We start from the raw sequence: 10,642 nt of genomic DNA, 5'->3' as shown, positions 1-10,642 counted from the left end.
GTGAGTTCTGCTTCCATAGTTGACCTCGTAATGATGGTCTGCTTGCAAGACTTCCAGGAAACAGCGCCACCTCCAAGTGTAAACAAATATCCACTTGTGGCTTTAGTCTCATCAGCATCAGATATCCAATTTGCATCACTATAACCCTCAAGTACCCTTGGATACCCAGTATAGTGAATGCCGTAACTCGCAGTGCCTTTCAGATAGCGCAAAACTCTCTCAAGAGCATGCCAATGAACATCTCCAGGTCTAGACACAAAACGGCTGAGTTTACTTACAGCAAAGGAGATGTCAGGCCTTGTGGCGCTGGCTAAATACATAAGCGAGCCAATGATTTGCGAATATCGCAATTGATCTCTAGCAATTCTTTTATTCTTACGAATTATCACACTAGGATCATAAGGCGTTGGAGAAGATTTGCGGTCGCTATACCCGAAGCGACTCGGGATCTTTTCCACATAGTGGGACTCGAAGCAATGTAATCCCACCATTGTCATCCTTCAGCGAGCTTGATGTTTAAGATCACATCGGCTACTCCCAAGTCCTTCATCTCAAAACAACGAGATAGGAACTCCTTGACCTCCTTAATCACAGTAAGGCTGGTCCCAAATATCAATATGTCGTCGACATAGAGACAGAGAATAACTCCCTCGCCCCCACCATGGCGATAGTATACACACTTGTCAGCTTCGTTTACAACAAAGCCTTCAGCAGTTAAAGTTCTTTCAAACTTCTCATGCCACTGCTTAGGCGCTTGCTTAAGCCCATACAAAGACTTCAGTAACTTACACACCTTTCCTTCTTGACCATCTACTACAAATCCATCTGGCTGCTCCATATAAATTTCCTCTTCAAGCTCTCCATTCAGGAAAGCAGTCTTAACATCCATTTGATGAACGAGAAGACCATGTGAGGCAGCCAAGGATAGTAGCACTCGAATGGTGGTCAATCTGGCAACAGGTGAGTATGTATCAAAGAAATCTTCACCTTCTTCTACGGGTATAACCCTTGGCCACAAGACGTGCCTTGTACTTTTCAATAGTACCATCGGGCCTAAGTTTTTTCTTAAACACCCACTTGCATCCTACGGGTTTGCACCCATAAGGACGATCGAGTAACCTCCCAAGTTCCATTAGCTAAGTTGGAATCCATCTCACTACGGACGACTTCCTTCCGAGTAGTCAGCATCCTGAGATGCATAGGCTTCTGATATAGAAGTGGGAGTATCATCCACGAGGTACACAATGAAATCATGACCAAAAGACTTTGCAGGTCCTCTGTCTCTTGCTCCTTTTGGGAGCTTCATTGTCATCCTGCACAGGATTATCAAAGTGTTCTATAGCCATGGTAGGTTCAGGAAATAATTCCTGAGTAGATGAACTGGGCATCTCCTGAATTGATGAGCTAGACGTTTCCTTCATAGGAAAGATATCCTCAAAGAAAGTCGCATCATTCGACTCCATAATTGTACCAACATGCATGTCGGGTACCTCAGATTTTACTATCAAAAATCTATAGCCAATGCTATGAAAAGCATATCCCAGAAGAACACAATCCACGGTTTTTGGTCCAAGCTTGCGCTTCTTGGGTATTGGCACATTTACTTTCGCCATACAACCCCAAGTTCGTAGGTAAGAGAGTTTCAACCTTTTCCTTTCCCATTCCTCAAACGGGGTAAGGGTTTTGTTCTTTGTGGGGACACGGTTTAGGACATGACATGCAGTCAATATCGCCTCCCCCACCATGCCTTGGATAGACCCGATGTATCTAACATGGCGTTAACCAAATCGGTTAGAGTACGGTTCTTTCTTTCGGCCACCCCATTTGACTGAGGTGAGTAGGGAGGCGTCCTCTCATGGATAATACCATGTTCCGCACAAAAAGAATCAAACTCGTTGGAAAAATACTCTCCACCACGATCAGACCTTAGCCTCTTGATCTTTCGATCAAGTTGGTTTTCTGCTTCAGCTTTAAAGATTTTGAAGTAATTAAGAGCTTCATCTTTAGATTTCAGGAGGTACACATAACAATATCGAGTAGAGTCATCAATTAAAGTCATGAAGTATCTTTTCCCTCCTTTTGTCAATTCGCCATTCATTTCACAAAGATCCGAATGTATAAGCTCCGGCGGTGCCAAGTCTCTTGCCTCCGCAGTCTTGTGAGACTTACGTGGTTGCTTTGCTTGCACACATACTTGGCACTTGGATTTCTTGACAATAGCAAATTTCGGAATTATATTCATATTCGCTAGCCGCGTCATGCACCCAAAATTAATATGACAAAGTCGTGAATGCCAAATATCGGACTCACTATCATTGCAAATGTGATTAATAATTTGAGTACATATGTCTGACAAAGATAAGCGGAACAAGCCTCCGCACACATAACCCTTTCCAACAAATTGTCCACACTTGGAAATTACAACTTTATTGGACTCAAAGACCAACTTAAAACCATCTCGACATAAAAGCGATCCGCTAACGAGATTCTTATTGATGGAGGGAACGTGCTGCACATTCTTCAGTTGGATGGTCTTTCCCGAAGTAAACTTCAGATCCACCGTACCAACACCACGAACAGAAGCACGTGAGCCGTTTCCCATCAGCACGGAGCAAGTCCTTGCAACTCGATAAGAAGAAAACATAGAGACATCGAGAACATACATGTGTATTGGCTCCGGTGTCTATCCACCAATCAGGAGAATTACATGCCGAAAAGACGAGTAGGAGAAATACCGTACCCAACGTCCTTCATCTCGGTATCAACACCAATAACAACATTTGCGGACTTGCCGGCTTGTTCCCACGCCGATCATGGCGTTACGGGCAATCGAGGAGCCCAATGTCCGGGAGCGCCACAAACATGGCAGTTCCCTTTCTTCTTATAAGGAGTCTTCTTCTTGAAGTTGGTTGAGTTAGAGGCTTTGTTCTTCTCGTCAAACTTGCCTTTTCCATTGTTCTTATTCTTAGACTTGTGGGATTGGAAGTTTTTCTTCCGTACCACATTGGCACTAGAACCTCCCTCAAAACTACGAGCGCGTGTGTCCTTTGCTCTCGCCTTCTCTTCCACATGAAGCGAGCCAATGAGATCCGAAACGGAAAACTCTTGTCTCTTATGTTTCAGAGAAGTAGCAAAGTTCCTCCACGAGGGAGGAAGCTTGGCAATAATGCCACCGGCCACAAATTTGTCCGGTAAGGTACACTTAAACTGCTCGAGTTCTTTGGCAAGGGACTGAATCTCATGAGCCTGCTCAACCACGGAGCGCTCATCAGTCATCCTGTAGTCATAGTATTGCTCCATGACATACAGTTCAGTGCCGGCGTCCGAGACCCCAAATTTGGCCTCGAGCGCATCCCACGCATCTTTACCATGGTCGAAAGCCATGTACGGGTCAACAATGTTGTCCCCAAGAATACTGAACAAGGCCGCCTTAAACATGGCGTCGACCTTCTCAAACTTTTCCTGCTCCTCTCGCGAGAGAGAGGCCCCTCGGGTCTAGCATACGTGGCGCTAAAACAGCCTAGGTTTGTAAACCATAGAACTGCCTTTGTGCGCCACCTCTTGTAATGCATACCATCAAAGAGGGGAGGTCGAGTAGCGGCAGCAACGCTGCTTGAATTGATTTGCCTATTATCAGGTTTTTGGATTGTTGAATATATGAGCAAATATCCATATGAAATGATCCGTAGAAGTAATTGATAAATCATGACTATGAAAACAACAAATAAACTAATCGTACAGACTAGTAAGATAGATGAACAGATCGCATCTAAACGAGATAAACCGATCGCATCTACCACAGAAACTAGAAGAAAGAACTCTAGCGAGAACCGAAAGAGAAACGACAAGATCACATACTTCGCGGCGGCGTCGTTGTCGCCCATGTTGAGGTTGTCGAAGAAGTCGGCTGAGGTCCGGGAAGAAGTTGTCGGTGTGGAGGAACTCGTCGTCCGAAGATGACGTCGTGATGCCGGTAGTCGCGCCGGAGCGCTCCCCAAAAACCTGATTGCCCCTCACCCGTACGGGTTCACGAGAGGCGGGGTTCCGGAGGCCTCTCGTCCCGGCGGTCGGTGCACGCCGACGGACGGGATGAGGAAGACGAAGGCGGCGGCGCAATGAAGCTGGAAACAGGTAGTCGCATATGTGTCTCGTACGAGGCTAGGGTTCTCGTCCGCGCTTATATAGTGCGGTTCGGGAAGGTCGTGGGGCGCAGCCCACGTCCGAGTCGGCACAGCCACGATCCAGAAAAACCGGAAGGCAAAACGGCTGAGTAACGCGTCCGTTAATGACTCAAAATTGATTACGCAATTAATTTCCCAAACAGCAAAAAGATAAGCTCGGCTCGGCGAGATTCCCGCAACCCGCGGCGCGTCGTGACGTGACGAGGCGAGGCGAGGCGTGGCGAGGCGGGCGGCGGAGGAGGAGGAGTGCGCGAGGGCTCTCTCTCTTCTCACTCACTTACTAGGACTAGAACAGCCCACCTTATATACCACTCCAACTCTCTCCCAACTAGCAATGTGGGACTAAACTTTAGCCCCCACTAGTGCTGCCACTGATTATTGGAGTGGGCCATGTGAGTTTCAGAATTTGATAATGGGCCATGGGCCAAAGGCCAAATGCCCCAAATTCCAGCAGTATCTACTCAAGTACATGCATGACAGTAGGATTGCTCATCAAATATTTGATGTCTGCATGCATGGGTCTTTATATTGGGGCCAGCCGAGAGAAAAAAGACGCCCGCTCCCGTCCCCGTGCGGCTGAGCCGAGCTGCACCGGTGCGCCCCAGATCCGGCGAGAGGCCGGCCTCCCCGTCTCCCCCGCCCTCGCCGCCACCGGTGGGCGTCGTCGGGCAAAGCCCTGGTGGCGCGGTGGCGGCGGGGCGCCCTCCGGTGCGCGGGATCTGGGCGGCCCGGCTCCGGCGTCCTTCTCCGGCGGTTGTGGCTGGCGGCGGCGGAAGGGGCGGCGTGGCTGCTGCGCGTGGTGCCTCTTCCGATGGCTTCCTCCGTAGAGGGTGGTGGTGGGTTCCGGGCGGCGGCCCGCGGTGGTTTTTGGCGGTGGCGGCCGGCGTGGCCGCGTCGGGCGGCGCGTCGGGCGGTGTTGGAGGTCCTGCTGCTGCCCTCTATCTTCTCCCAAGCCGGCATGCTAGGAGGATCCCTTGAAGACCAGGCACGCTCGATCTGGAGCGGCCTGCCTCTCTATACCGGCTTTTGGGAGGGATGTTGTGCGGTGCTCTTGCCAGCATGGTGCTGGGCGGAGCTGTCATCTCCGTTGTGGTTTGCCTCCACATGGTGTGGCGCTTCCGGTTCGGGTCGACGAGTTCTCCAATTCTGGCGGTCCGGTGGTGGTCGGCTTTCAGTCGTCTTGGCGGCGGTATATGCTGGCCACTGCTGGTTGGTGTTGTGGCTGCGACGGTCGCCTCCTCTTTACTCAGCCATCAACCTGCAGCGGTTCGCCGCTAGGGTTGGCGGGTGCCGTGGTTTCGCAGTGGCGGCCATGGTGGTGACGCGCTCCCCACACGGGGGGTCGTCGTGGCTGGGTGTTGAGCCCCTCTGTCTTGCCATCAGTGGCAGAGGACGCTGCTCCTATCTGTACTGGTGTGCCCCATGGTGATGCAGATGGCGGCTATGGGTGCGGTCTCCTCTCCGATGCGAGGTGAGCCGTGGCAGTGGTGGTGGTGGCTTCTTCTTGCCGGTTGCTGGGCTCCGGTGTCGGGTCCTTGTCGGAGCTCTTTGGCGTGTCAAGGGTGCTCCATGTGCGAGTGCTCAATGGACGTGTCTCTGCTTTGTGATGCCCTTCGACTCCAGCTGGTGGCACACAGGCGTCGTGGCGTCGTCTCGGCCACGTGCGACCTTTCGGCGACACCCTCGACACAGGTGGTGTCGGTGCGTAGTGTGGTCTCGGATGCGCGTGGCCCTTCGATTACGTCGATGGTGTAGGGTCGTTGCTAGGTCTCGGCGGACCAAAACCGTTCGATTACTCCAATGGAGCCTCGAGCTGGGTTGTCCCTCTAGTGTGTCCTCAGGACTCTTCCTTGTGATCGCTGTGCTTGGGTCGCGATGAGTATTCTCATCGGCCAACTGCCCCCAGTATTGTGGGGTGGCCACTTTTCTCTTCTCGGTCTTGTGTGTTGTCGGTGTGTGTTTTTCTTTTTCTTCTCCTCTCTTGTAACCCCCGTGTACTCTGGTTCATTTGAACCTATCTTGTAGAGACTGAAAAGCTTCATAGGCAACTTGACTTAATATATGTTCAGGCTGGCTCACGCCGGCCGTAGTTATAGTCAAAAAATATTGGGGCCAGCCAGTAAATCAAGAGCTACAGTTATGCATAGAGTTAGCTGAGGCGGCAATGTGTGATCTGATCATTAGTGCGGTCAGGTAGTTTGAGTAATTATACTCGTACAATAGCTTTGACTATGCGATGATCCAGGACACATGGTTCTGATGGGTTCAACTGTTTTAAAAGGGAGAAATTAACACCGGCATTGGCGCTTCAGTTGTCTATATATAACACCAGCCATGGCTTACTGCCAGCCTCCAGATGAGGCAGATATGTTGAAGCCGCACACATCGTAACGAGCACTTCTAGGGGTCATGTGCTTGAGAAAATTATGCGCCCGAATATGGCAAGTTAGGCTTGTGTGACATCGGGAATTCACTCAACAGCTGCACGGGTAGTGTACGGACATGATATACTTGAGTGACAAAATATGATGGCTTAACAAGTTCGTGAATCCATGTGCCAATCTTGACGGTCCAAAGCGTTCGAACTGGAAAAATGTGTCCCACTACCAATTTTCCGTGATGCAGAACTGGTCGTCTTTTTATTTTAAACACTATCAAGACTTGTTGAACGGCTGTGTGCATCTTAGCTATGCAGAGATCGGATGTAATTGCTTCTAATGAGTAATAGATCGCCCATTATCTAAAAAAAAGACTGACCGCCTGACAATATCTCCCCGGAAGATTTGAATTGGCCCGGCAAGAAAACAGTAACATAAAAAGGTGTTAGCAAAAGGTTTGCTCCCTCAGCGAATACTTACGGTCTCCCTTGTCCTAGCTCACCGGTGCAATATCCTATTCTGAACCGTGCGATTGCAGCGTACGTGGAACTTTTCTTGGCTCCCGCTTGTCGTACGGGGTAAAGGAGTAAGGACGAGGATGAGATACACCAAAATTATGCTTTCTTGCGCTGAGGATCGAGATGCTCTGGTACTAACGGAAGCATAGCGGTACAGGACAATCACGGGGCCATATGCTATGAACTAGTCCCATCATCAGATGTACTTATTTCTTATGTAGTAGTAGCCAAAGGGATGCTTTAATATCCAGTAGAGATTATGACAAGAGCCTTTTGCTACGGTAGGGATAAACAAATACCAACCGTTCCAACCAACAAATTAGACGGTACAGATTTATCAATACTTGTTGATTAAAGCAATAGTATATTTTCAGCAAAGAGCAAACTAGGTACATGCAAAAATGGAAAAGAAAAGATCTTGCATGTATGGCAGACTAGATTGTTCATATTTCGGCAACACAACCATGTAATACAAGAACATTCCTTATACTTGCTTCCATGTGTTGAGCAGACGATATTTTATTTTACATGGTCAGGAACCATCTCAACGGCAGCCCCCCAAAAGAATAAAATAAAACATGAAATTTAAACGAAACATGAGAATTTCATACAAATATTTAGGATTTTAAATTTGAACAAAATTTAATCGTACACCCTAGATCTAGTAGTCGCGGCGGTCGAATGGGCTCCAGTCGAGGCCACCGGTGCCACTGTTCACACGGTTGTCGCCATCGTCGATATCATCATCCTAGAAGGAGGATGAGAAGCTGCTGGACTCGGCGCTATCAATCTTGATGACTACGTTGTTGTCCTCCGACGACCGCCACTTCGCAAACTCTCCGTCCGCTATCGGTACATCGTTGGCGGATTCTGCCAGCACCTTATTGAGCCCCGATGAGATTTCCGGGTTTTCAAGGGTGTGTAGAGCCACCTTCTGCCAAATTCTCCATGAGGCGCTGCATGTTCTCCTTCTTTTGCGGCGACGGCGACAATTGGTATATGAAATTCTGATGTGGCACGGTTGAACTTTAGATGGTAACAAATCAACCCAATCTGTGTTATGATTTCCTTACCATGTAAATTATCAAAAGTACTACTAGTACACAGGACTAGTAAATTGTACCATAAAAGACCTCTTTGCTTCTCACATCCACGAATCAATCGGCGGGATCAACTTTCGATACCGCTTCGCTCGTTTCAGCGAAATCTGTTATTCCATTTTCGACTTTTCCAAAAAAAAAAAAAAGAGCTACATGGAGGTTGAGCTTCAAAGAGAGTTTCTGATGCGAAACAATGTTTTAAGCTGAAACGGGCACATCAAGAAGACACTATCTGCAAGCTAAATTTCCACAACTCCTTCGCCAACTCTGCATCTACTCCTTGCGAGCTTGGCTTGGCTATATTACAGTTGCCGAAATATCCACCAGTTATCCCCTGCACTTGAGGGTGCATCGCCACATAACATGTCGTTGCAGCACCCTGAATAAACATGGCACGATGTTCTTCTTCAGCAGTAGGAATGTCTATGTTGTAGTACAGACAAGGCAAAAAACAACAATAAAGGAATAAAACCTGGAACCATGATGGTTTACTAACCTGTTCAACGCTTCTGCATATGATTCTTCCGACGGTGTTCATCAGAGCTGCAGTTGTAGCAACACAGAAACCGTTAAAACATCACCTTTACTTTATCGACCTTTGCTTGCGCATTTGTTCCATGCGGCGAGACTATATCAGCTCAAGATGGCGATTATAAGATTCCGAGACCGCAAAACCGTTCTGGAGATGTGAGAGTTACCGTTGACAATGGTCCTGTTCTTGAAGAGGCTTGTCGCGATGACGCCGGGATGGACCGTGTTTGCTGTAATGTTCACTCCTTCTTCCTGTTCACAATTAAAATATTCAAGTTGCCCTTCTTCAGCAATACATTAGAGTGTCAAAGAATCGTTGTACCTTCAGAATTCGGGATAGCTCATTTGAGTGCAGAATGTTTGCAAGCTTGGACTGGCCATAAGCGATGAAGCTGCTAAAGCTGTAAAAATTTGAGAACACGGACAACCTGTTACTTTCCTCAGATTTGTGAGAGCCTGAGAATAGATGGTTCGTTTAAATTAGCGTAACTGATAAAAGAGTACCCTGAAGGATCGTGCAGTTTGTCGAAACATATGCCTTCAGGATAGGTCATGATATGCCCCGCCGACGATACGTTGACGATCCTTCCTTGGATGCCGCTGTTCCGGCTGGCGCTCTTCATTTTCTCCAGCAAGAGGTTTGTGAGAAGGAAATGCCCTGCCATTTCGAGTCAACAACGTACAGGCCGCTGCACCGTGAGCATCAATCTCGTAGCTCGCAGACCACATGAAAGAACAGATGTGCATGTCTACTACCGATGTGATTGGTCGCAAAATGCAGCTCCAGACCGTCGCAGGAACGCGTGCAGTGCCTCGTCACGACCCCAGCATTGTTTCTGATCGAAAATTGCAAATACTACGCAACTAAGCACAGGCAAGATTTCTGGTTGTTTCTTGATGCAAATAGCTGGATGCTGTTACTGATGTGCGTTATTCTTACATGAGGATGTTGAGGGGCAGGTTCAGGGAACCGAACTCGTCGGCGAACCTCCTCACCGAAGCCATGGAGCTGAGGTCCAGCTGCAGCACGTCCACCTCCGCCCCGCCGGGGATCTCGGCCTGAATGGCTTCCTTGGCCCTGATCCCCGCGGAGACGTCGCGGACGGCCATGACGACGCGCACGCCGCGCAGCGCCAGGACGCGCGCCGTCTCCCGTCCGATGCCGCTCGACGCACCTACAGTGTCAGTTTCTCGAGGTTTACATTGCTGGCTGGTTGCAATCACTTCCAAGATTCTGGTGTGCTGGCTGCTGACGGTTGACTATGGAGTGGCGTGGAGCTGTGGAAGTAGTCAGGTAGGTACCTGTGATGACGGCGACCAAGCCTCGACCGTCGGTGCCGGCGGTGACCTCTTCGGCCGTGGAGACGCCGGCGAAGCCCGATGGGCCTTTTCGATAGAACCACCACATCGACCAGGAGGCAGTAGCAGACTAGCAGCGCAACGAGTTCTGGTTGGGTTAATGATTCGATTCTATATCATGTATAGGATCCACATCGTGGCAAGATGCATGTGCGCTCTGCACTGTCAAGTATCAACAGATATTCCCACAACACTACAGCAGGGTGGTCCAATATATTTTTAATCCAAACGTTGCGCACGCAAGGAATTAAATTTCGAAGCGGCCACTAATCTGTCATCAGTTTTTTTTGTATCATTAGGAGCACCAAGAAATCCGGGCAGTTGAGCACGTTGCTTGTATTTCAGCCGGAGTACATCAAGTTGAGCATATTTGTTGGGAGGATCCTCAGCCAGCAATGCTTCATGTATTTGAGCCATGGAAAAAGCAAGATCAACTGTTCTAGGATTACGAAGCTTGATCCCAGATCAAATCTGTGGTTTCATCCTAAGAACGGTTAGGCAGCAAAATTTTATGTACTCTCTCCGTTCCATAAAAAATTTCGAAGATTTTTTAAATTTAGATGTATCTACACATT

General features: G+C 48.7%; 1 protein-coding gene across 1 annotated transcript; it reads right to left on the bottom strand.

Annotated features, from left to right (window-relative positions):
- Positions 1-8,394: 8,394 nt before the first annotated feature.
- Positions 8,395-10,116, bottom strand: LOC124649367 (short-chain dehydrogenase TIC 32, chloroplastic-like). The gene is made up of 8 exons (XM_047189012.1): positions 10,011-10,116; positions 9,649-9,883; positions 9,465-9,544; positions 9,213-9,366; positions 9,031-9,109; positions 8,876-8,960; positions 8,674-8,720; positions 8,395-8,556 (listed from the first exon to the last, which is right to left on the bottom strand). The coding sequence occupies exons 1-8, from the start codon at positions 10,114-10,116 to the stop codon at positions 8,395-8,397; spliced, it is 948 nt and encodes a 315-aa protein (XP_047044968.1).
- Between the last annotated feature and the right edge of the window lie 526 nt (positions 10,117-10,642).

The sequence above is a fragment of the Lolium rigidum genome, chromosome 4 (assembly GCF_022539505.1).
Source record: "Lolium rigidum isolate FL_2022 chromosome 4, APGP_CSIRO_Lrig_0.1, whole genome shotgun sequence".
In the NCBI taxonomy this organism is placed as follows: Eukaryota; Viridiplantae; Streptophyta; class Magnoliopsida; order Poales; family Poaceae; genus Lolium; species Lolium rigidum.
The sequence above is the reverse complement of the archived record's forward strand: the minus strand, read 5'-3'. Positions and strand labels throughout refer to the sequence as shown.

What these genes read in the sequence shown, in the direction of transcription:
- LOC124649367 (XM_047189012.1), bottom strand. Translation starts at nt 10,116, where the DNA reads ATGTGGTGGTTCTATCGAAAAGGCCCATCGGGCTTCGCCGGCGTCTCC. An exon ending in GAACAGGACCATTGTCAACG is followed by an intron (nt 8,721 to 8,875) that starts GTAACTCTCACA and finishes CTACAACTGCAG; the next exon opens with CTCTGATGAACACCGTCGGA. An exon ending in TATGCAGAAGCGTTGAACAG is followed by an intron (nt 8,557 to 8,673) that starts GTTAGTAAACCA and finishes ATGTTTATTCAG; the next exon opens with GGTGCTGCAACGACATGTTA.